At 41.2% G+C, this 25,015-nt stretch overlaps 2 protein-coding genes and 1 pseudogene across 20 annotated transcripts in view; 2 read left to right on the forward strand and 1 right to left on the reverse strand.

Annotated features, from left to right (window-relative positions):
* The first annotated feature begins 280 nt into the window (after positions 1 to 280).
* Positions 281 to 5,708, forward strand: LOC113567907 (platelet-activating factor acetylhydrolase IB subunit alpha2-like; annotated as a pseudogene). Its single transcript, XR_014117760.1, has 6 exons — positions 281 to 468; positions 715 to 796; positions 1,162 to 1,250; positions 1,439 to 1,555; positions 2,597 to 2,698; positions 3,974 to 5,708. The product of XR_014117760.1 is annotated as a platelet-activating factor acetylhydrolase IB subunit alpha2-like (transcript).
* Positions 5,429 to 20,233, forward strand: sidt2 (SID1 transmembrane family, member 2). Of its 11 annotated transcripts, none has more exons than XM_081699580.1 (27): positions 5,430 to 6,516; positions 6,697 to 6,818; positions 7,810 to 7,974; positions 8,606 to 8,651; positions 9,891 to 9,992; positions 10,240 to 10,323; positions 10,717 to 10,816; positions 11,050 to 11,115; positions 11,213 to 11,306; positions 11,623 to 11,681; positions 12,185 to 12,196; positions 12,600 to 12,644; positions 12,794 to 12,871; positions 13,463 to 13,578; positions 13,764 to 13,837; positions 13,975 to 14,041; positions 14,345 to 14,436; positions 14,555 to 14,678; positions 14,812 to 14,929; positions 15,276 to 15,412; positions 15,728 to 15,836; positions 16,007 to 16,083; positions 16,262 to 16,308; positions 16,482 to 16,587; positions 17,785 to 17,820; positions 18,573 to 18,686; positions 19,540 to 20,233. In XM_081699580.1, exons 1-27 carry the CDS (start codon positions 6,280 to 6,282, stop codon positions 19,600 to 19,602), a joined length of 2,490 nt encoding a protein of 829 aa, XP_081555706.1. In that variant the 5' UTR covers positions 5,430 to 6,279; the 3' UTR covers positions 19,603 to 20,233. The 11 variants fall into 11 exon arrangements, 9 of the variants coding, with proteins under 9 accessions (XP_081555709.1, XP_081555708.1, XP_081555711.1 ...); XM_081699578.1 differs by having other exon boundaries at positions 5,431 to 6,516; positions 17,785 to 17,895; XM_026996041.3 differs by having other exon boundaries at positions 5,431 to 6,516; positions 14,345 to 14,418; positions 17,785 to 17,895.
* Positions 20,234 to 20,439: 206 nt separating this feature from the next.
* cep164 (centrosomal protein 164) overlaps positions 20,440 to 25,015 on the reverse strand; it is a 24,787-nt gene continuing 20,211 nt past the window's right edge. For 5 of the 8 annotated variants that reach the window (XM_081699574.1, XM_081699573.1, XM_035534109.2 and 2 more), the window contains 7 exons: positions 24,982 to 25,015; positions 24,743 to 24,850; positions 22,841 to 22,940; positions 22,326 to 22,634; positions 21,890 to 21,962; positions 21,654 to 21,755; positions 20,440 to 21,489 (listed from right to left, as the gene is read on the reverse strand). The exon at positions 24,982 to 25,015 is cut by the window's right edge and continues 129 nt beyond it. In XM_081699574.1, the coding sequence (XP_081555700.1) occupies positions 21,393 to 21,489; positions 21,654 to 21,755; positions 21,890 to 21,962; positions 22,326 to 22,634; positions 22,841 to 22,940; positions 24,743 to 24,850; positions 24,982 to 25,015 (823 nt within the window). In that variant the 3' untranslated portion in view covers positions 20,440 to 21,392. Of the gene's footprint in view, positions 21,490 to 21,653; positions 21,756 to 21,889; positions 21,963 to 22,325; positions 22,635 to 22,840; positions 22,941 to 24,742; positions 24,889 to 24,981 lie in introns of those variants that run through there. The other 3 variants (XR_014117757.1, XM_081699576.1, XR_014117756.1) reach the window with 2 other exon arrangements.

Genomic DNA, 25,015 nt, shown 5'->3' on the forward strand with positions numbered 1-25,015 from the left:
GGCTAATGACATTGAATCAGGCCTCTTTTTCACAAGGAAAACACAAAAGAGTCAATCCTCCAAGTTTTAGAATCTCTGATATGGAACCACTGTTAACTGCTAGGTTGTTGGCTGTTGTTAAATGTGAAAAGAATGCAATCGTAGGCATTTTTAGACTGTTAGACACCGTTTTGTGTTAAGGGCACGTTTTCTGTGCTACATTTCTACCATATCAGTTTGTTTAGTACTGACGTAAATAAAAGAGGTGGGACATCCCGCACCAGTTGATTCATCCGGAAGTCAATGTGCATGCGCTCTCGTGCTAACTTGGATCAAGATCCCATTCCACAGAAAATTACTCTAGTTAAATGTGCACATATTACACATGCGAGACAAAGAGGGGCATCGCCTAAAATGAGAGCATGGTTTCCTGAATTAAGATCACATTGCCGCTGAATGCAAAGCCAAAAAGGCCTAAGCGACTTACAGGTAGGGAAAACGTCAGTCATAGCTAAGAAACGCATCCTTCACAAGAGAGAAGAGTTTGCTCTCAAAATGTTGTCAAACAGTCTGATATCGGATCATTCACATTTGTGTTACTACATTTGTTACAATTTACCCTAGGGTTTTCTGCTTTTTTGTTTAGTCTTATATGTAAGGCTAATTCGGTAGTTTATTTGTCATAAACTCATTCGACCCATCCAGTCTAGTCACAAAGCCGTGCCCTTTGGACAGGATGAGCGATGAAGAGCCAAACCTGGCTGCGATGCTCGAGCCTGTAAAGGATGCGCAGGGTGACGGACGCTGGATGTCACAGGTGAGGCGATGACGTTCGTTTCCCTAATACACGCTAGCTCACGTGTCGTCTGCTAAGTGACACTCGCGCCGAACAGTGTAGGAAGGATCTTTGTGGTGTGTTTTTTCGATGTGGCGTGACGGAGATGGCCTTTTTGTTCAGACAGTCCTGTGTATTTGCCAAGCTCTCTTTACTTCTGCCTGTTTGCTTATATTTCATTTATTTAATATGGCAGGAGATTTCACACATGCCATTTATCAGGCAAAACGACTAGGCTATACAAAACCCTATATAGCACTATCATTTAACCTTCTGGAAGATAGTGCATTCTCTTTCATTAGAGGTAATGTTTATAAAGTTGGTGTGTGTGTGTGTGTGTGTTTCAGCACAACTGTTTTGTACAGGAGTGTAAGGATGCTGAGCCAGACGTGCTTTTGTTGGAGACTCAATGGTGCAACATATGCAGCAACAGGAGGTAGAGTCATAGCCTTTCTGCTGAACTCTGTCAAAAATGCAATTAAACGTACTTCTAGAATCCCTTTGAAACAATAGTGGGTGGGTGGCATTGTAAGTATTATAGGTCAATAAAAAAAATGAATGAAAGAGTTTGAGGTTGTCACTGTGTGTGTGTGTGTGTGTGTGTGTGTGTTTTGCATGCTACAGGTATGGCGAGAGTTCTTCTCCCCTCTACATGCCCTGAACTTTGGCATCGCTGGAGACACAACCTGTAACGTACTGTGGAGACTGCAGAATGGAGAGCTGCAGAACATCAGACCCACGGTGAGAGAGCCGGCGAGAGGCTGGGGGTGGAAATATGGAGAGCAGGGAGAGACTATACACAGTGATATTAAAAAATCCACTGGCAGTGTTTTCTCTCGCGCTCAGTGAAAATGTGAAGAATCTAGAAAAAACCCTAAGTTTAATTCCATTGCTACTGTTCAGATGTTCATGAAAGCCTTGATTAACAGAATCAGATGTAAAAGATTAGGGTTTGAACCAAACTGTGCAGTGTGGTACATCTCCAGGATTTGAGTTGGACACCCTTGCTTAAGAGAGTTTTCGCAAAGGTAGGCTCCACCAGAAGTTGGGAGAATTCCTGAGCCTTTGCATTGCTAAAGCATACATTCAGGACCAAGTTTCCAAATATTCTGCAATTCTACTCTTGGACCATAGCATGGGTGGGGATCATTCATGTTCAGTCAAAAATAGAGTTGGGTATCATTTTGAAAATTTCTTACAACTGTTAATTAGATGTGTTAGAATATCAAAACATAACATCTTTCAAGACCACCCTTGTATTTCAATGGCATAACATTTTTTTCTGCATGTGTAGTTTGTATAGTTGGGGAAACCCTGCAGAGCCTCTTCGTGTGTTTGCCAAGTTTTTAGCAATAACAAAATAAGAAAAAATTGTAAAAATGTATCATGGCAAAGTAAGAAAGGTGGGTAGTTGGCTGTTAGTGATGTATTAATTCAGCGTTGCCATATGTTTCAGTAAATTTAATGTACTACCAGACTGGCCCCTTAACTGTTCTAAGACACCTGGTATTGATATGCTAACGAGTGTGGACAGACTCTGAAGAAACTGGTCAGTGGTGGGGTCACTCACCATGCAGTCACTGGTCACTCAGCTTTGAAACCAAAATGATGAAAGAGCCATTGTAATCTTAATATTTGCACCAGGCCGGCAACATATTTTTCAGTAAATCTTGCAGCCAAGAATCGATAAGACTCACAAATAAATATAAGTGCTAATGCATATTTGTGTGTTTGCGCTGTGTGTGTGTGTGTGTGTTCTAAGCAGTATGATGTCACCCCCAGGTGGTGGTGGTGTGGGTTGGTACCAATAATTACCAGCACACAGCTGAGCAGGAGGTGATGGCCATCGTCCAGGTCCTCGTCAATCAGCTACCCCGCACCAAGGTAATTGTGCTGGTGAGGAAATGTGTGTGTGCGCCCACCCCCTTGCATGTGAATCTCAGTTAAATAGTCTTCATTATAATACACAATTTTAGTCCCTAAACTAAAATTAAGACCATCCTGTCCTCATGATGGTAAAAGAGTGTGTGTGTCTTCATTTCTAGGATGGAGCAAAAACTTTTTGTTTTTGGCAGACCTTTCAGGCATGCCTAGAAGAAATATTTTGGCTCGCTCACCCATAAGATAGCTAGCTATATATCTAGCTGAGTGAGTGGTAGGCACTCTCCCACTAAATATTTTAACTTGAAAAGTAGCTATAGGGGTGGATTGAATCCAAAAATGTTTGGCATTAGAACTAGTTAATGGATTTGATGGAGATAGTGTAGGTTCAAATTGTAATTTGCTGGCTTGTAATGTGGGATGTTAATGGTGCTTACTGCAGTTTAGTAATGTATCATGTTATGCTTGGCACGATATAAAATTTTTTTGTTTGTTTGTTTGTTTCTCAGAATTTGTAAATTTTAAACTGATTATTATTACCAGGCCAACATGCATATTCAATCTCTAGCTATCTGTGTAGCATTAATGATCCAGTTTTTCAGACACTGCAGTCAAGCACTAGTGGAAAAATCTGCATTATAATCTTATACGAGTGACTATAATGTGCATAAATAAAATATTCAAGGGGCTTAATTTCATAATTTGTTGTTTTACTTTAGCCATAAGTAACAATCTCAAAGTACAAAGTGGACTAATAATTTGGCATTCTACGCAACAGATTAATTTGCAAAATAATAGGCCTCTAGAAACCAAGGAATGTTTTTGGCAGTGTCTGGAATTAAGAGTATTTTTGAACTAACCTATTTGTGGTAGCTAAGGATACTTTTCTGAACAGACAGCTAAAACATTTTTAAGTCGCTGTGGTTAAGAGCATCTGCTAAATGCCATAAATGTACATTTTTCTCAGCTGTAAGAAGGCCACTCAACTCCTAGGCCTCCGATGGAGATTTACAAGTGTTTCAGATGTCTCTGTTGACACTTATAACTCGATGACTGCAACTGATGACTGTGAAGAAACTAGGCTTACCTAGGTGTCTTGTTTTTGGATGATCATTTTCTTAACATAACCAAGCAGATTCCAAATGTTTCCAACTGCAAAGCATTGTAAACATCCAGTACACATCAAGTACCTCAATACATCAGACAGCATTTCTGCCTTTCATCTCCATATTACCTCTCTTTCTCTGTTCCTCCCTCCTCTCTCTTTCTTCCACTCAGGGATTGCTGCCCCATGGCAAGAGGCAGAACCCATTGTGGGAGAAAAATGCAGACGTCAATCGGCTCCTGCGCACAGCCATTTCCAGGCTCAGCCCAGCCCAATTCTTTGACCTCAGCTCAGAGTTTGTGCACTTGAACGGCACTGTCTCATCCCGTGACATGTCGGACTACCTGCACTGCGTCTGGCTACCAGACTGTGGCCAAACCACTCCATGACCTGCTGCTGCAGATTCTGGAGGAGACACCAGAAGAGAAACATAAGATGGTAGATAAAAATAGGAAAAGGAAAATTAATGCTCTAAAAGAGTGATGAGACAAATTACAAAATGGGGTATTTAACACAAATGGGGGGGGGGGGGGGTGAGTGATGCCCTTGGACTTCCTGTGTAGTGCACTATGTAAAGTGTACAAATCCATTTTAATGTGAAAAGCCTTTATAGTATGCACATGCAGTAGGAAGGAGTTTGGGATTCAGCACATCAATCCAATATTCAGTGCTGCACAGAGAGACTTTTATTGGGGCATAGTCTCTCTGTTGGGAAGTTGGGAAACTGCACCAATTACATCTCATTACAGTATATCTTTCTTTCACTCTCACTGTCAGTGCTTATACTAAATAAACAAATGCAAAGCTTCCACTACAGTCAGTCAGTTGCTCAAAGCCAAGCTAAGGATGTGGAAAAGGCAAATATTGGAGTACAAAAATGTGATAAAATGGGAGACAACTTGTTCTTGACCTCAAGCCACCTGTGCACAGAATCCAATAGTGGAGCCCCTGGATATATTGGAATAGGCTCTGCCCTTTTCCAGAACTCTATTGCTTAGCACTGAAAGGTTTCATCTGGCACGCATTGGACACTCATCACAGCAGTAAGACTAGTGTTCACTATCTGTCTAGTAAAACTGACTATATATAATATGCAAGTCATTACATTTACTTATTGTAAAGACTTTTTGTAATCCTTAATTCAGTACACAGATGTCTGGTGTAATACTCTACATACACATACAGAGCTTTAGTCCTGTTATTTTAGTTTTATGGTTGTGTGCATAGGTTAGATCTTGCACACAGTTGGGCAATTTGTGTGTATATGTTAGAACTTCCACAGTTTTGGCTTTGTGAGATAATCTCTGCCCAGTCTAATCCGTAGTGAAATGCTGGAATATAAACCTGAAGACAGCAGTGTATATGATGGTTACGACAGTGTCCTCTCACTTTTAAATTCACTGTGATACCATATGTCACTATTAATCACAAAGATCATTTGAAAGATGTAGGCTACACTCTCGATGTGTATTGCAATTTAAAATATGAATATATGTTTACAGTTGTGAACTGGGCTATTTGGATACATCCTTTAAAAGTAAATCCCTGCCCACTTGTCTCTGGCCTTTAGAGTCCAAACTAAGGCTAGAGGGAGACGTCATAAGGCATGTTGTTGTATGTGTACTGTGCGAGGGCGCTCGTGAGTGACACGGATCCAACTCATCTGTTACTGCTAAGAAATCGACTAACTGGTTTAGCTAACGTCCGAATGTACATTTCGGGATCAAGATGAACAGAACAACTGTTGATCCGTGTGTTTTTTTTCGTTAGGAAATGGTGGAGAATATCTGATCATGTGCCGTCATTGTGTCATGAGGAAACTAAGATAGGTAGGAGAGAACGGCGCTTAGCTAACCTAGCTAGCTAGCATTAGGTTAGCTAACCTTGCGTCGTGAGTGGCTAGATAAACGTTAAAGAAAGCAAGGACGAAACAATGCGAAATCGATGTCAACTAATGAAACAGTGGAAGGTTTACTTTGCCATTGTCAAGACTACCGGTTTCCAACAGCAGATGGAATTTTTTACTGCATTGCCAGAGCTGAGAAGCTTTCGTCTAAGATATCTTGTCTGTTAGCTAGCTAGCGAGAGCTAAAAATAAAGACTTCTCCCAAGATGCTTTCTAGAACGTTAACCTAGTTAAGGGGTTAACCATACCCTACATCGCCTGAGATCATGTTTGTCTTCTGAGAACACGGCCGTTTGATAATAGGAAACTAAGGTCTGTTGCCAGCTAGCTTGCCACACAACGGTGACTTTTTCACTTTTGCCAAGCACGTTTAAAGGTATCGGGTGCAAGCAAGTGTAGCTAATAGTTGATCTTTAAGATGAAACGGCTAGCTATCTAGTAGCGCTGGTTTGAAATCAAATCGCTGTTTGCTTTTTTTGTTCTGATTTGTCAAGTAGCCAGCTTGCTGTATTGCTGCTTATCACTAAGAAAATTGCCTTCCGCTCAGTTTTGTTAATCAGTGAATGAGACAGGATGTCGAACTGCTGGAGATCTAGACGCGGAACGGTTTTTAGCTGTGGTTTTGAACCAGGCTTGTTTTCATGTTTTGGAGTATTGTTATTAACAACGCATGTTCTTTATGGTGAAGCAAATACGAATACGAGTGTGGTAGTCCAAAAAGATGCACAATTTGATATCACCTACTTGGACACGGTGACGAGCGAGAACCAAACCATCTATGCATTCAATCACACTGTCTCCAAAAATAAGGTAGGATTAGCGCACTATATGGAGTTCGCGTTAACAACAATGCATATCATTTCCTCTTTATCTAGTGACCACTTTAAACGTGCATCTTTGTTTAACGTCTAGCGTTTTTCTATTAAAACAGTTTAGCAGTGCTTATTACTGGTAGACTTGTCTGTTCCACGATTCTCTGTTCTCTCTCAGACAGAAGGAGTACGTGTGTCAGTTGAATTGTTGTCGGAGAGACCAAACGGTCCAGTTCTGTTCGTGGTCCGGCAGAAACAAGCCGTACTCTCCTTCCAGGTTCCGCTCATTCTAAGAGGCCTGTAAGTACAATATTTGTGTAGCAACCCGCAGCCTGGTGAGCATTCATATTCCACTACCTTTGCCTTGATTAAAGGTTGACTTTGAAAATGTTTATCTTACAAGTTACTACCTACATACCATCTCTCCAGTAGTCAAAATTACACATGTATACAGAATTAGTCTTGTATCAGATGGACCCTGGGTAAGGAAGGGCAAGGTTTCTGAAACGCAAGAATGTATGTTCTTTGATAGAAAGCTGGAAGCTGCAGTCATTTGTTTGACAAATCTCATTGTTTTAGATTTGTGGGTGTGTGGTAAGCCTGGCCACATTGACATCAACCTGACGTGATATGAACAGGATGTGGTAGGTGTAAGGGTGAAATAGCAGGAAGGTCAGAATGGTCATTACATAGATTTCCTGCTGTAGGCTGCAGAGTTGAGCAGCAGTTGCTGTCCAGTGCAACACCAAGCACATGTCCACATGTACAGCTAGGGAAGCTTTCAGTTCTGTCTAAGCTTCTGGTTACAATCACGACCTCCAACCCTAGTGCAGTGGTGTGTGCAGTGCTATGTGCCTAGTGTTGTGAGTTTTTTAGTCTGTTCTTCACATCAGAAAGTAATTTTAGTTCCTCAGCGCTGCTCCTAAGTTTTACTAAGAATAAATTCAGGCAGCCAGTTTCTTGGTGTATTGGACAAAATGCCCAAGTTACAACTGAAATAGATGTGTAGTAAGAAATTCAGAACTGCTGTAGAGGGAAGCTTTCTGGGATTCTTTTTCTGCAGTGAATCATTCTGTAGTTAACAACTTTGGTCTGCCTTGAGGTTAGGTAGTTGACGGAATATATTTTTAACCAACTATTTATGCTTAACAAATATGTATAAAAAAGGTGTTCTTCTGTCCTAGCCTCCTTTTTGTTTTCCTCTGCTTTCCCTTTTCTCTCTCCCCCCCAACGTGTGTGTGTGTGTGTGTGTGTGTGTGTGTGTGTGCTCACTCGCTTTCTCTCTCTGCAGTTATCAGAGAAAGTACCAATATACGCAAGTGGGTCGTACCCTGTGCCAGCCCCCTACACTCGCTTTGTCCGAGATGCAGTTTTTCTATGTGGACGTGTCTACGCTATCTACCTCTGGTGTTCACTACCAGCTGCGGGTCAGCCGGGTGGAGAGCTTCACACTGCAGTGAGCCTCATCTGTGTCAACTTTATCTGTCAGAAGATATATCAAAACCAATACTGACATTAGAACCTCAAGCTTACTTATGCATATATTATTTACCCAACAAGCAATAAGGCTGTCATCATTTACTGTATCAACATTTATTTTAACCACATTTACTTCTTACTTATTTATTATTCTATAATCAGTTATTTAATAACCAATGGAATTTTTAATTTTTAATTTTTTTTTTGTTCATTAAAAAAAAACCATACTGGTACTGCTTTTATTTCAAATCCATTGTACTTAACTGTTAACTGTTCCATCTAGTGTGTTCATCACCACTTTTATGAGCGGAATTAACAATGCTACGCTCATTATGTGAATGATACACATGAATGTATCTACAGCCATTAACCACTGTTATCATATTACACATGGTCATTAGTGTTCTTTTGCTCTTTACCATGGACTCTACTAATAGATCATCAGTGAGTTTTATGGAGCTTGGTTGTCTTGGATGTCACTGTGATTTCTTTCTACTTATACAGTTTAGCTGATTCCTAACTAATCATATTTAGGAAGGTCTAATCTGTATGATTTTTATCCTCAATATACTTCTTATTTCTTTTTCTTTTTTTGTTTTGCGTTCTAGGACAGATAAGAAATTCACCTTTAATGCTACTCCATCCCAACCCCAGGTTTGTGAACAAACACACGCACAAACTTTGCTGTACTGCGTCAGGGCTTAAGGTCTGTTCCAAGACCAGAGCTTAACATTTCACTGAATATTAAAATCAGAAAGACTGTTGGTTTTAGGGCCTAGGGGTTGAGCTCATTTTAAAGTTCAGTGTGGAAGTAACCGTGTGTGTGTGTGTGTGTGTGTGTGTGTGTGTGTGTGTGTGTGTGTGTGTGTGTGTGTGTGTGTGTGTGTTTATATATATGTGTGTGCACATGAAAGAGAGACCAATGGAGGGAGTTTTAGAAAATTGGCAGATAGGCTTTGACTTTAAAAGCCATTTAACCAACCACATTCTGTCAGAAAGGAAAACCTTATGAAACATCCATCATGCTAACATTTCTCTACTTAGACCAATTGCTAGATGCACTGGACCCCAACATGATCACACATTCAGCCGATAGGGATAATACACTAAGGGAAGAGCCCGCACAGCTAGTCAGTTTTTGTACTGATGTAAGACCCACAGTCATTTCCTTTGTGGGGTGTGTGAGTGTGTGAGAGAGAGAGAGAATGGGACAAAGTGAGAGGTAGTAAGAGTTCAGTTTTTTAATAGTCATGACCTCTTTTGGTAGAAAGTATGTCTAATAGATTGCTGTACCTCATGCAAGCAGTTGTGAAACTGACAGCTATTACACTGTGTTAGTTTACTGCAGTATGTCTTGCACTTCATTGAGTTGTCAGTCAGAACAGCATAATCACCTTTGGTGGAATGGATTGTAGTGCAGTACTGCTGTCAAAGCCGTACTAGGGCTGGTAAATACACCTGGCCATGTGTTCTCTTATTGCACTGGAGAAGCTGCCTACTGCAGAAGGACTATGAGCAATGATAGCCAGGGGCATCTGTTGAGTCACATGATCAGAACTGAGACCACTTTCCCAAAAACATTGTAATATTAAGATTGTACTAAATGAGAGAGTGCTTAGTGTGATACACACTCTATTGTTTTAACAGTGATCTTAGTGTAACAAAGCTTTTGGGAAACTCCGCCCTGGGAAGTTGGCATCTCCTCTGAGAATTTGTCCTTTCCAGTGGTGTTTGAGAGAGTGGTGTTTATTAATTCATATACTTGTTACTTTATTATTCTAGTAATTTTTATATATCCTTGTACCTTTATTGTGTCTTCTAATGTTCTCTGTATGTAGCTGTTCAGTGATTTTTGGTTTATTTTCTTCCCTGCATTTTATTTTATTTTTTCAGTTTTTTAAGTATGTATTTCCTGATGGCGAGGACACAGTCATTGTGAAAGTGAACTCTCAGAAGAATTTCCCCTGCTCTGTCATGTCCATTCAGGATATTCAGGTTTAAAACGCATGTTCCATGCATGCGCACACAAAAATGCACACACAAACATGCCTAATCCTTGCTGACTGTAATGGACTGAGTTTGCATGCTGGGCTGTGTCTACAGAGGGCAGGCACTCAGCTGTACAACAGGAGGTAACAGCAGCTTCTGTTACCCTTTGTAGACTGGACACACAGACACCCCCACACACGATCGATTTGTTGCAGGCATAGTATAATGTGGGCTGTCCCCTTTCTACCTCCAGTGCCCTGTATATGATCTGGACAACAATGTGGCCTTCATTGGGATGTACCAGACCATGACTAAGACAGGAGCCATTACAGTGCAGGTGATAAACTTGTACTTGGTTTCCCTTCACCATCCGCAGCCTTATTTCTGTAATGCTGTATTTGTTACTACACATCATGTAACACAGAGAATATTACTCAACCCTGAATTACTTCATTTTGGTAGTAAAACTTGTTTTAGTGTCTCGTTAAAGCTCCTGTGCCCACATCAGCGAGGAAGGAGGGTCAGTTTATTTAGCAGTGTTCACATCTCTCATTTTCAGATCCCCTTTGAATAAGAAGTAAATATTTGGGACATCTTGTAGTTTGGGGTGATCATTTGCTGCTAGTGTCACCTCAGTTGCAGTCTAAGGTGGTCTGTGTAGGCCTGCTAAGAACACACAGACAGAGCTTGGTCCATTTAAAGAACTATGCCTGTTTACTTTCATGTCCAGAGAAAAGATTTCCCCAGCAATAGTTTCTATGTGGTTGTTGTGGTGAAGACAGAGGATGAGGCATGCGGTGGGCCTCTCAAGTTCTACTCCCTCTTACCTGGTGAGCCAATCACAGTCTACAGTTTTGGTATCACATCAAGTAACCCACTCTGATACCACCATGACCAAATAATCCACCATCAGTAGTATTGCAATACATCCCCTTTACTATCTATTATTTGCTATTTGCTACTTTGCAACCCTGTGATTCAACTTACTACCTTTTCAGTATGCTGTTCTAGGATCAGATTTGATCTTTTATGGTACAGAGAGGCTTCCTTTTCTCTTTCTCAGATGAACTGTTGGATGCTGGGAATCGCAGTAAGACTCTGGATGTGGTTGTCTCTCCTGCCATCAACTGTAAGTTAGATAAGGTTAATCAGTTCATGAATTAATTGAGCAATTAAAGATACATTATCTAACCCTACCCCTCACTGCTCTTTCTCTTATGCTGTAGCAAACGTTTATATCATGGGTGTGCTGTTTTGTCTCGGCATCTTCCTGTCCTTCTACATACTCACCTTCCTGGTAGCCTGCATAGAGAACAAGAGGTGTGCACATGGTTGTTGTGGTTTTTAATCTAATTAAATTTAGATTAAGTAATCTTGTATCTTGTATCTTAAGAAGATTCCAGGGAATAATTGCAGCAGATTGTAGTTAAAGATGCAGAGGTAGTAAAAATGACAGCGTACTACACAAGGTTTCCAGAGAAAAAGGATGTTTGGACAGAGTTCCTTTATCAGCCGTGCAAGCAAAGTGCGTGTGATGTTCTAGGAGGTGAAACCAGTTGGTCCAGTGTCCATATATTCATATATACACTGTCTCTATCTCTCCTCTGTCTCTCTCTTGCATGCTTTGTTTTTTTAGGTTGCACAGAAAGAGGGCTGGACTTTTGAAGGCAGCTGACATGTCACCAGCTGAGACAGGTAACCTAGCAACCGGTCACTACAGATCAAACCAGTGTCTCAGAGGGCTTGTTAGGGGAAGTGTGGAAAGACATGTCATTGGCACAGTAATTGCTGTGAATCTCCAGTGTGTTTAATCAGACCCTGATCATCAGATTCTGCATTTACAACAACCATTTGAGAATACAAATAATCTGGGAATAAAGGATTTTGGAAAAAAAACTGCAGTTTGAGATTGATTGATTAGTCTGGATCTTGAAAATGTTTCTGATATGCAAGCTGGTCTGCAAACACAGTCTTCTTCACAGTTTCCTTATTGCCTCTAAGAAAATATTGCCAAAGCAAATAAACAGCAAATAATAACAGCCCCACCAGTGAGCTCAAATTCAGAAAATGTGATGGTAGATCATGATGTTGGTGGTGCATGTTGCAGTAATAATAATTTGCCATACACCTACTAATGAGGTTACCTTCATCTTGTGTATTTGCCAAGATTAATTGATTTTGATATTTTTCGCCCCCAGCACCTCTCTTAGGTAAGAAGCGTGTGTCCACTGATGTTTGTAAATCTCACTCATTAACACAAGCATGAGAGAAATTTCATAAATGTGTGTGTACAACATTTTCAACATGAATGAACTCTGTCTGCCATCAATGCTAAAACCCCAGCTAACCCTCATTAACTGTACTACTCTGCTTTAAAAGGTGTTTTTTAAATGACTTTGTACTCTTGATTACCACTAGCAAAGGTTGGTGAAATTCATAATATAGTTGTAATCATTGTATTGATGTCTCATGTAGATGCTTTACACTTAGGTATTACATTGTTTGTGTTTTACATATTCCTCAGAGTACCTATTTAAAAGTGCCTTTGCTTGCATACATAATTTACTGAATTATTACATAACTGTGAGTTTGTGTGTGTGTGTCGTTTTGTAGGCAAAGGTCTGTCTCCAGCCTCTCCGTATGAATACGGCTCTTTTGGTGAGTTGTTAGGGTGTGTGTGTGTGTGTGTGTGGGGGGGGGTTATATTAAGGTCATGGCTTTGTTTTACCTTTAGTAACCATATTATTTTCTTTTTCCTAAATACTTAATCCCTACTGTTCTGTTTTAATTACTTGCCCTCATTCCAGCTGATAATGGCAGCACAATGAGCTCAGAACCTGTTACTGACAGTATGGCATCAGCTGAAACCAACGATGGATACATGGGTACAGATACTCACACATACACAAAAAACTTTAAAACATATCACTCGAGGAGTGACTCCCACATCCACAGACAGCTACAAATTTATACCCAACACCAAGAAAAGTATCTCTTAGTTGGTTGTTTGTCATTCAGAAAAGGAGACTCTCAAGCAATGACCAGTCACCACATACCATATAACCATCTGCTATAGTGACACGCCCACTCAATAAACCAATAAATAGATAAAGCAATTGCATTCCCTCACTGCGAATGATCATTACCCTAAGATATTGGAAATGTGTGATGAATTAAACTGTTAGTTTAATGTCTGGAACTTTTCTACACTTTCAATGAAAACAAAGCATTAAATAAAAGCATATGTCCAGCGAATGTTGGGTGCAGATAAAATTTGGAATGAACCATAATTGTTTGCTAGTAACCAGTCAGTGAAGAGAGGATAACTCCACATGAGTGAATTTAAAATGAAGAAAATGTGATTTGTGATAATCTTTAAAACAATGGCATTTGTTCCATTTGAGTTAAATCCTAACCTTAGAAACTGAAAATTTGTCTCAGTAATAAAAGAATATCTTTTGCTCTGTCTCTCTCAGAGCGACCCTTAGATGTTGTGGGTCGCTGTCGGCAAGAGTCTCTAAGCTCTGTGGAAGAAGATGACTACGATACACTGGCTGATATCGACTCTGACAAAAACATTGTCCGCACCAAGGTGAGGGAGCCACAGAACCCACGGTTCACCATAGTGCGGCTTCAAAAGCATACAAATTACAAACAAATAAAAAAATGCCTTTCATTTTGAGTGGTTAAATTGTGTGTGTGCGTGTGCGTGTGCGTGTGCGTGTGCGTGTGCGTGTGAGAGAGAGAGACTCCTCACTTGCTATTTAATTCCTACAGAAGTATCTGTGTGTCTCTGACCTGGCTCGAAAAGACAAGCGTGTCCTAAATAAGAAATACCAGATTTACTTCTGGTAATAAACCTTATTATTAGTGTCATTATTATGTTATTATACAGAATAACCACACTTGAATGCATGTATTCAATGGGCTTATATTCTTGTACTTATGTTGACTGCATATGTGCACATGTGTGTGCTCTCCCTTGCAGGAACATTGCCACTATTGCTGTGTTCTACGCCCTGCCTGTGATCCAGCTGGTCATCACATATCAGACGGTGTGTGCACTCTGCAGCACATTACCCCATGCAAGAGAGAGGAGTAGCACTTCCTCAGTCCTCTATGTATTACACTCTCTGATCATCTGAAGGCACTAGGGATGAAGGGTCATACTGTACAAGAGCAGGTTTTCCTCTCTTTATGAGGAATGGTATACAGCATGGTAATTAGAATAAATGTAGCCTCAGAGTCCAGACACAATGTTCTGATGCAGAAGAATGCTGCCTCACCTACTCTGTCATGACAAAAATGGTGGCATTCACACCATTTATTTGTGTTAATCTGTTTGTTTGTGTCAATAGGTTGTCAATGTGACAGGTAACCAAGACATCTGCTACTACAACTTCCTGTGCGCCCATCCTCTAGGGGCGCTGAGGTGTGTGTGCACATCTGGGTGTGTGAAAGAAATGTGCTAGTTTAACATCTGTAACATGTTTTATGATGAGCAATGAATCAGCTGCTTTCCTATGAAAGTGATGTTAACCCGTGTGTGCGCGCTTGTGTGTACATAGTTCCTTTAATAACATCCTGAGTAACCTTGGTTATGTGATGCTGGGACTGCTCTTCCTGCTCATCGTTCTGCAGCGGGACATCCTGCACAATCGTGCACTCATGCGCAATGACACTCCCGCTCTTGTAAGACACATTATATATACACACACACCATACACAGCCACTCCTCCCTTACACAAGCAAGGGAATTTATTTATTATATACACACTACCTCTGCTCTCACACACATTGTGCTCCCCCATCTCTCTCTCTCTAGGAGTGTGGTATCCCTAAGCACTTTGGCCTCTTCTATGCGATGGGCACTGCTCTGATGATGGAGGGGCTACTAAGCGCCTGCTACCACGTTTGCCCCAACTACACCAACTTCCAGTTCGGTACAACACGTTGCTTGTGTGTGTATTGGTGTAAGACAGAGAGAGACTGGTTTTACAGTAAATATTGAATGTAACTGTATACTTGGCGTTGGTGTTAACACACACCACTACATCAACACGCACAGGGAAACGGCCTCAGTTTAGAGCCTTTAGTTCCAGAGGTTAACTGACAGCTACTTATAGGAATGTGAGATGAGAGCAGTTCCAGCATGACTCCTCCAGGGGTGATCTGATGACCGAGTGAGGTCCCCCATGTTCTGCTAATGCCACTGAGGTGCTGGTACCTGCTGGAGATCCATGTTGAGGGCTGTTTGATTGTGGCCACTTCTCTGCGTCTCTGTGGTAGATACGAGCTTCATGTATATGATCGCGGGCCTGTGCATGCTCAAACTCTACCAGAAGAGGCACCCGGACATCAACGCCAGTGCCTACTCCGCATATGCCTGTCTTGCCGCAGTCATCTTCTTCTCTGTGCTAGGAGTGGTGAGGATACACACACACACACACACACACACACACACACACACACTCACTTTATTGTTTATAGGAAAATTTACAAACCAATCCTATTCTTCAGTATTTTGAGAAAATGTCTCTTCTCATTTATCCAATGGTGTGTTTAGACTTGCACTGTTAGTCAAATATTAATATATACAGGCCAGGATGACAAGCTGAGAAGATCAGGTTGTTTAATTATCCTGTGAAGGTGTGAGAAAGTACTCATTATGGAGAGAAAGCTGCAGTCAGAGAGCCTGCACATATTTACACTCTCTCTCTCTCTCTCTCTCTCTTTCTCAGGTCTTTGGGAAGGGTAACACAGCATTTTGGGTTGTATTCTCAGTCATTCATATTGTGGCCACGATGCTGCTGAGCACCCAGCTCTACTACGTTGGCCGCTGGAGGCTGGGTGAGGGCATGAATGCATGTGCATCCACTTACAGACAAAGGGCTAAGTTTGGCAAATGCATCACAAAAGGTTGACAAGCAATTCAGTTACTGAACAGCACTGCTTAACTATGGGTGCATGTGATGCATTAAATTCCTTGGTGGGTGTGCGTATGTGTGGGCATGTTTCAGACTCTGGGATCTTACGCAGGATTCTGTATGTGATCTACACTGATTGTATACGGCAATGCAGTGGGCCCATGTATATAGTAAGTAAAAAGCCCAAAAATAACAGAGACCATATAAACAATTCCTCTGATTCTCTCTACCCCAGGCTATCACTAAGCTCTCTCACACACACACACACACACACACACACACACACACACACACACACACACACACACACACACACACACAGTTCTAATCTGATTTGTCTTCTGTAAGGATCGTATGGTGCTGCTTGTGATGGGCAACATTGTTAACTGGTCACTGTAAGTGTTCGCTCTCTGACACACACGGTAAATCTGTAATCTGGATATCAATAAACTGATATTAAATGTAACCATAATTTAATTAATTTATTTATTTTTCCTTCAGTTATTTGCTTATGTGGTGTAAACATGCATTTCAGTGGTTTTAGGGGTGTGTGTGTGTGTGTGCACAGGGCTGCATATGGTCTCATTAAAAGGCCCAATGACTTTGCCTCGTACCTGCTGGCCATTGCCATCTGTAACCTGCTATTATACTTTGCCTTCTACATTATCATGAAGGTACTGTCTGTCTGTCTGTCTGTCTGTCTGTCTGTCTGTCTGTCTGTCTGTCTGTCTGTCTGTCTGTCTGTCTGTCTGTCTGTCTGTCTGTCTGTCTGTCTGTCTGTCTGTCTGTCTGTCTGTCTGTCTGTCTGTCTGTCTGTCTGTCTGTCTGTCTGTCTGTCTGATACACACTAGCTAATATTTTGGAAAAACCTGTACTCCTTAATGCTGTAACAACCATTTATCTTACTTTGTGTCAATTTGTGGCTCACTATATATGTTGACTGGGGAATCTCTTGACACTTGTTTGTTGCAAAAACATGAAGTCCATAGAATTTCAAAGCATAAGGTGTTAATTACAGATTCATGTTGCAGGTTCTATATCCAGTAAAAGAAAATACATTAAAATGGATATAAGGCAAACTGAAATCGCTAGAGCCCAGAGGAAGAAGCCAACAACTGCAAGGTTAAAAGCTTTGTGCTCCTGGTCAGCCATACCTTCTGACCCTTCCTCCTCCTATTTTAAAGACCTTTTGACCTGTAGTGGGTGCATTCTCACAAAAGAGAAATGCCAAAGAAAGCATTATAAAAAATTATCAAATAGAGGTCCCCTAAAAATGCACTTACCTTATCGATCATGCGCTCACAAAAACCTGTGGTGTAAAAACCAACCAGTGAGTAGCAGTTCTGAGGTGGAAATACTTGTTGCTTTAAAAATGTTAGAGGAGATTGGCCAGACTTGTTGGAGTGACTGTTACAGTAACTCAAATGACCACTCTGGTGACTTGTTACAGTAATTAAAACCACTCTTTAGCAGAAATCTTCTCACAGCCAGACACACAGGCCACAACAGCAGAAACAGGTTCATCTTTTGTCAAGCTGTGAACAGGAAACTGAGGGCACAGCGAATTTAAGATGGCTGAAACTGGACAGTGGAAGATCAGAAAAACATTACCTGGTCTGATAAATATTTGCTGCAACAAGCAATTATGTGATGTATTTGTGTTAACATTGAAGCATTCCTTTTACATTTTGGTCAAGCACTGGAATTAAGCATTGATGCTATTCTGAGAATGAATGGGGGTCAGTATTGGTATGGAGTTTTTTTTAGAATGTGGCTGGTGAGTGAATTTATTTATATATAGTTTTCATTTACATTACTATTAAGTTGCTCACACATACTATTGATGTTTCTTTGTGTCTGTGTGAGTTCAGTTGCGGAGTGGTGAGCGGGTCCTCTTTTTGGCACTGGTGTGTATTCTCTTTACGGCCGTGGTTTGGGGCTTTGCCCTCTTCTTTTTCTTCCAGGGCCTCAGTACCTGGCAAGTGAGTGGTTCTCTCTCTCTCTCTCTCTCTCTCTCTCTCTCTCTCTCTCTCTCTCTCTCTCTCTCTCTCTCTCTCTCTCTCTCTCTCTCTCTCTCTCTCTCTCTCTCTCTCTCTCTCTCTCTTCTCTCTCTCTCTCTCTCTTTCTCTCTCTCTCTCTCTCTCGGGAGCTTGCTCTCATGCACACAATCACATGCACATATGTACAGGAGAGATCCCCAACCTCAAATACCTAAGTAAGCATGCATTTAGGACTGGTTGTAGACTAGCTGTAGCTGTAAACCCATTCTTGAGCTTTTCCCTTCTCTGGATCTGCAATGATGGAACTATGTCAGTGAGGCAACACTGAGGAATGGCGGTAGTTTAAGGCTAATTGGAGTGGACCCATTTAGTGTAATCAAGGCCCATCTGTTCTGAATAGTAATAAGAGATTTTTACACATTTACAAGTAGTCATGACCACCCCCTACTGCCTGTGCCATATTCAGACAGCTTTATTGGCATGAACTGTAATTATATCAACTAATATATTATAAATTAAAAGAATTATTAATGTTAAAAAGATAAAGCTTCATATATACACCTACACTCTCAGAACATAGTGAGCTTTACTGGTATGTCTAATTTGGTCATAGTATTGCCCCAGCTCCTCTTTGCCCCTTTCTCTGCATCTTTCTTTAGAAGACTCCAGCTGAGTCCCGGGAGCACAATCGTGACTGCATCCTCCTCTCATTCTTTGATGATCACGACATCTGGCACTTCCTGTCATCGATTGCCATGTTTGGCTCTTTCCTGGTGCGTCTTTGGTGAACATGCATACGGATACGTTCAGTGTAGTTTCAACTCAGTGAGGCTGTAAACAAGGACCCTCCTTTTTTTTGAAAAAAGGATTAGTCTTTGGCCCTGTTCAAACCTAGTATTAACAAGCATCTCAAGTGATACAATCACAAGTGAAAAGCCAAAACGCATAGCCATTTACACCTGGTATTTTAAACACGTCCCAAATAATTACTTGTAATCTGACTTTTTGCTCTGTTGACCTCATTCCAACCACAGGCATCTTCAATATCCGAGAACCTAGTGATGGAGAACTGCTGTACAGCAGGATCTCCACACTGTCTTGTAGAGATTACATATTTTCCAGCTAAGGGATGATCTAATCAGTCAGGTTGTCCTTTTCTGCTTATCAGGAAACACTGAGACACATTTGCATCAATATTACATATGTATTCCAGAATGCCTCCGGAGGTGGTTCAGCTCACAATGTGATCAGATCATAATACATCCCCAAAACACATTGGACTCTGCTTACATTTGTACTTCGTTCTGTTTACTCACCATCAAAGCTCCCAGTTGCATTTTTAATACAAGAGGTGTACACAGCTTACATGGGTGAACAGTCATTCTTCCATGCAAGCTGACTTTTCTGTGCATACTCATTTAAAAGACCAAAACACATTACTTAACATCCTTCTTTTTCTTTTATTATAGTATTTCCATAACCACGGATGAACCCTACGTGCATTTAGGAACTCCTCTCTTTAGAGTGAAAACATTTGATTTGAGCATTCCCTCGAGATGCTAGGTTTTAATGTTTGACAACCTGCTCTGAAACAGTCTTATTTTCTGCTCTTGTCATTGCTTTCAGGTACTCCTGACAATGGATGATGACCTGGATACCATCCAGAGAGAGAAAATCTACGTCTTCTAACTTCTCCTGCTTAATGATTGGACAATACTGTAGCCTTTTTCCAAATAAGAGGCCCTGCTGCCCTGGTCAGGCTCAGGCTCCCTGTAGAGTGATACTGCTAGGACACTGAATGTGCCAATCAGATTATCCTGGTTCACTTTGCACTTGCTGGAGCTACTCTTGATCTACTTGTCAGTGTTGTAATGATTGAGCTCTGTCTCTGTGACATGCTTTTGGAATGCTGGCAAAGACGATGTTCAGTGCTTCTGTAATTCAAATGAGGAAAACTAAACCTGCCATGCATATGTGAAAGCATTTTGTACTTACTGATTGTTTTGTGTTTTTTTTTTTTTCTTCACTATTTTGTCTAAGGATTCATGTACTTTAGTGAACCTGTGGCTTCCCATCTTTTGATTTTCAGGACTGTGTGGTGTGATTGCAGAGGGAATGCCGTAGTTCATAATAGGATACTTCACTAGGCCTTTGTGATCATGATGGTGTACTGCGCTTTGCACAGATGTAAAATGAAAAGTGAAATACTAGTTTTTAATAACTGATGGTTGAGGTTACTGAATAAAGCATTTGTATGTATTCTCAGTACTGTAAATAGGTGTGTTAGGATATCCTGTACATCAGTAAAAGAACAATTACAGCAGGTCTCCACTTTATTTACTTTTCCATGATGAGCAAAATGGACATTTTACTCGGCATTTTTTATTATTTTTTTGCTTAACTCCTGCTGGAGTTTACTTTAAAAGCATGCAAGGTTCAGGGTAATGGAGTAGAAGTACTCTGTGTAATCACAGGAATGACACTACACACTGGCAAAAAATGACACCATCAAACCACAAGACAATTGATATAAAACACCAGATTTATTCAGGTTTTACAAAAATACATGCAAAAATTCCAAACTACACAAAGGGATATACAGGCTAAGCATTGGCTGGTCCCCAAGTGTCACATATGTAAACAATATTGCTCTGAAGCATAACACCAACACCCCTAGAAAGCTGTGACTCATGGCTTACATAACCTCTGCTGGTGATTTTTGCTTTCAGGTAGGGCAACTAAGATTATGGACTATAATATAACAGTAGGATTGCTCTGATGTCTTGAATATTATGTTATCAGTTTCATGAGGTTTTTGTGGTATTGAGTGGAAACCACAGTGCAAAACCTCCCCAGTTCCTGTTTATGTAAAGGCTCCTGTGATTACAGGTTGGAAGTTTTCAACTGTTTTACAGTCTGACAAGCTTCTAACATAAATGACTAAAAAAGCAGACTGGTTCTTCTACATTTATGTTTTGATGATCATAGAGAAAAGGGAGCAAGACTGGAGAGAGTCAGTCTCAGTTCTGAAAACATTTCAGCTTGTAAAAACAGGATCAGTTTTTTTCTAGCCTTCAGCTCTTCTCTCTCATACTCCCATTGCCACACGAAGTGCCAGTTGATTGTTTATCGAGTCTATAACTGTCTTTTCTTTATTTCCTGTTTGCTGTTGTGGATATCAGCTCCTACACCTAATGGTGGTAACCTGAGTTCATACATTAAGGGGGACAGTCCAACTCGCACTTTTTTTTTTTTCCCCCCCATACAATTCATGCAACTCACTTGGTTAAGCACGCACACGTGTGCGTGCACACAGACTCCTCTGTGCTTAATGGGCCTCATTAGTGTTATATATTATGTGCTTAGTCTCTGTGAATGTTTATATCCGTTTTCTCTCATTTTCATAGGCATGCATGAATTTTGCATATGCTTTTATTGGAATGCACTGGACATATATGGACATGACTTTTTATCCATTTTCAGTAATGGTACACCTTAATCTGATTGTTATCATCCAGGCTCAGCTGGACCAAACCATTCATCGAAGGGGGAGTTCGGTAGCGTGTGAAAAGAGGCCTAAGGAGCAGTTCAGGAAAATACAAGTGTGCATGCAAATATGACACATTCTTTTTCTGTACTGGTTGTTTGTGTATTTATACCTATATGAGCCAGTCTGCCAAGAAAGAAAGACAGACAAAGAGTGTGTGTGTGTGTCTAAGTAAGTGAGTATCAAAGGATACATGTTGGGGTCTTTGCGTCGTGTTTCCAGCCACCTTTTGTTGCCTTCGATCAGTCCCTGCAGCCTCTGGCCATCTAGCTCAGAGGACTGGACAGAGGAGAGACTACACACACACACAGGAAAAGCGCTGTATGAGCTCATCAATTTCCTTTCAAAATGAGCAACGGCCCTGGCACTGTATGTCAGACAGAATGAGTGAGTGAATGAGCATGCACAGGTGTGTATGTGTGTACTCACCTTGCTGGAGTGTATCCACAATATGCTCTGGGAGCACTCATGGCATAGGGGGTACTGGTATCCATGGAAACTCCTAAAACCAGAGCAGTCTTTACAGCAAATAGTGCCGCTGCCTCAAAACAGTTTAGATTTCTAAAGACAATTTGATTCACCAGGTTTTTATGCTGCACCACAAAAACCTTGGACTGTAAATCATTGTCATTATCCCAGCACAGAAAATAATTTGAGGTTGGGTTATCAACTGTCTGAATAAGTGGCTTTAGCTCCAGCAGTAAGTGGTTTGTGTTTGAGTGGGAGGCTGAAGAGTTGCATTTGGTTTTATGAGTAATGAAGAAACTAAGCATTAGTATTGATCATTGCTGCCAATCCCACTGAGGTCGCCAAGCTTCACTAGTCATCAATAGAGAATATCTGGGTTGTACCCGTGTCTACGTACCAGAGAAGAGTTTGTTCCAGTGGGTGTTTACCAGATCAGACCCATGCCTTTTTGTGACTCCATTAATAGTATGTGAGAAAGAGTGAGAGAAACCGTTCTGATTGGCTGCTGAGGAGGAGGTGGGGCTTGGTGGCCATGCCCAGGAGGGGGGGGGAGGATAGGAGGAGGATCGGGGTTGCTGAGAGAGGGGCTGGAATGGAAGTGTCCTCTGGGTGAGAGATCCCAATGCACCCAGCACTGTGTTCAGCTGGCCAGAGATCTGCTGTAGTGACTCCGCTAACTGCTGCACTTTCACTGGAAGTGTAGGAGCTAAGATAGAAAGAGTCAAGTACAAACAAAGAGTGGGTGGTACAGAGAGTGAGAGGGACAGAATGGGAAGGGCAAAGAGTTGGGTAGCGCAGTAAGGAAGAAAGGAGTTAGATAAAACAAAAATAAATGAACAAAGGAAAAAGGCTTTAAAGTGGACAGGCTGCTTACTGATGTATGTGTGTGTATGTATGTAGCGTCCTTCTCACCTGTCCCTTGTTGGCCATACACACTGCTTGTCTCTGAATCTGTGACATGAAATGTGACTTTGCGATCTCCTACCAACCTTTCGTCTTCATCACACGACAGCTAAGATAGCAAAATATTGTAAAAGTCATATATATTAATGTGTAACTAGTTTGCAAGTGTCTATGTCAACTGTGTGTGTACAGTCGTGGCCAAAGGTTTCGAGACTGACAAATTTTCGTTTTCACAAAGTTTACTGCCTCAGTTTTTTTTTTAGATCCTTTTGTCAGATGTTTATATGGTATAGTCAAGTACAATTAGAACCATTTAATAAGTTAAAAAAAAAAAGTTTTATTTTTTATTGATAAATACATCCAATTTAAGCAAAGATTTAATATTTACTTAATATTTACAGTGCTGACCCCTCTTTTTTTTAAGCCTTCTGCAATTCGCCTAGGCATGCTGGATATCAGCATCTGGGCAAAATCTTGACTGATGGCAACCCATTCTTACCTAATCAGTGCTGGGAGTTTAATCAGTTTCTGTGTTTTTGCTTGTCCACCTTCTTTTTGAGGACTGACCACAAGCTCTCCATAGGATTGAGATCTGGGGAGTTTTGTGGCCAGGAACGCAACATTTCAGTGTTTGGTTCACCAAGCCACATGGTTATTACTTTTGCCTTGTGACATTTTTGCCTTGTCATGCTGGAAAAAACTTTGCTCATCACCAAACTGCTCCTGGATCATTGGGAGAAGTTGCTCTTGGAGGATGTTGTGATACCATTCCTTATTCATGGAAGGGTTCTTAGGCAAAATTTTGAGCAAAGCCACTCCCTTGGATGAGATGGAACCCCACACATGAATGGTCTCAGGATGCCTCACTGTTGGTATGACACAGGACTCATTGTAGCCCTCACCTTTTCTTCTCTGCACAATCATTTGTCCAGATGTTCCAAACAGTCTGAAGAGAGCTTCATCATAGAAATTAACTTTACCCCAGTCCTCTGTAGTCCAATCCTTACACTTCCTGTAGAATGTCAGTCTGTCCTTTATGTTTTTCTTGGAGAGAATTGGCTTCTTTGCTGCCTTTCATGACACCAGGCCATCCTCCAAAAGCCTTGGCCTCACTAGGTGTGCAGATGCACTCACATCTGCCTGCTGCCAGTCCTGTGGAAGCTCTGCACTGGTGCTGACCCAATCCTGGAGCTGAATCCTGTTTAGGAGATGGTCCTGACACTTGGACTTTCTTGGATGCCCTGAACCCTTCTTCACAGCAACAGCACCACTCGCCTTGAAGTTCTTGATAATCTGATAAATGGTTTATTTAGGCACAATTATACAAGCAGCAACATCCTTGCCTGTGAAGCCCTTTTTGATGCAAAGCAATGATGACTGCATGCGCTTCCTTGGAGATAACCATGGTTAACAGAAGAAAACTTCAAGCAGCAGCACCCTTTTAAAACAACCAGTCTGCTCTTCTAATCAGCATGACAAAGTAATATCAGCTGCTTTGTCCTCATTAACACTTTCTCCCGAGCTAACAAGATGATCACAGAAATGATGATAGCAGGCCATATTGTAGCAGGGCAGAGATGCAGTGGCTTGAATGCAGTAATTTTCATGATTAAGTTAATTTTCATGGCAAGGAATAACTTTGCCATTAATTGCAATTCATCTGATTACTCTTCATAATCTTGAGGTAATGCAAATTGCCACCATAAAAACTAAAGCAGCAAACTTTGTGAAAACCAAAATTTGTGTCAGTCTCAAAACCTTTGGCCACGACTATACTGTGCATGTGTACTGTGTGTGTACACGTTTTGTGGATAGAGTATGAGCTTGTCTTTGTGTGGGCAGTTGGTTTTGTGTGTGTGTGTGTGTGTGTGTGTGTGTGTGTGTGTGTGTGTGTGTGTGTGAGAGAGACACCTCCTCTGCCAGTGAATGTTCCAGCTGGCTAAGTCTCTCCTCCTTCTTTTGCAGTAGTGTGTGCCCCTTCTGCACCGTCTCCCTCAGATCCTCGAGATCACTCACCTCCTATCCGGCACCACAGGACAGGGGAGGACGTGAGAAAGCTGCATAATATTTATTGTGTCACTTGTCAGAATCGATATCTTACCTGACTACATGACTCTAAATGCTGTAACACCCAGCATGCATGCACAGACCTGGCAGAAATGGTGAGCAGAGCCTCCTGGTGTA

The sequence above is a fragment of the Electrophorus electricus genome, chromosome 17, assembly GCF_041902795.1.
Source record: "Electrophorus electricus isolate QZ-2024a chromosome 17, ASM4190279v1, whole genome shotgun sequence".
In the NCBI taxonomy this organism is placed as follows: Eukaryota; Metazoa; Chordata; class Actinopteri; order Gymnotiformes; family Gymnotidae; genus Electrophorus; species Electrophorus electricus.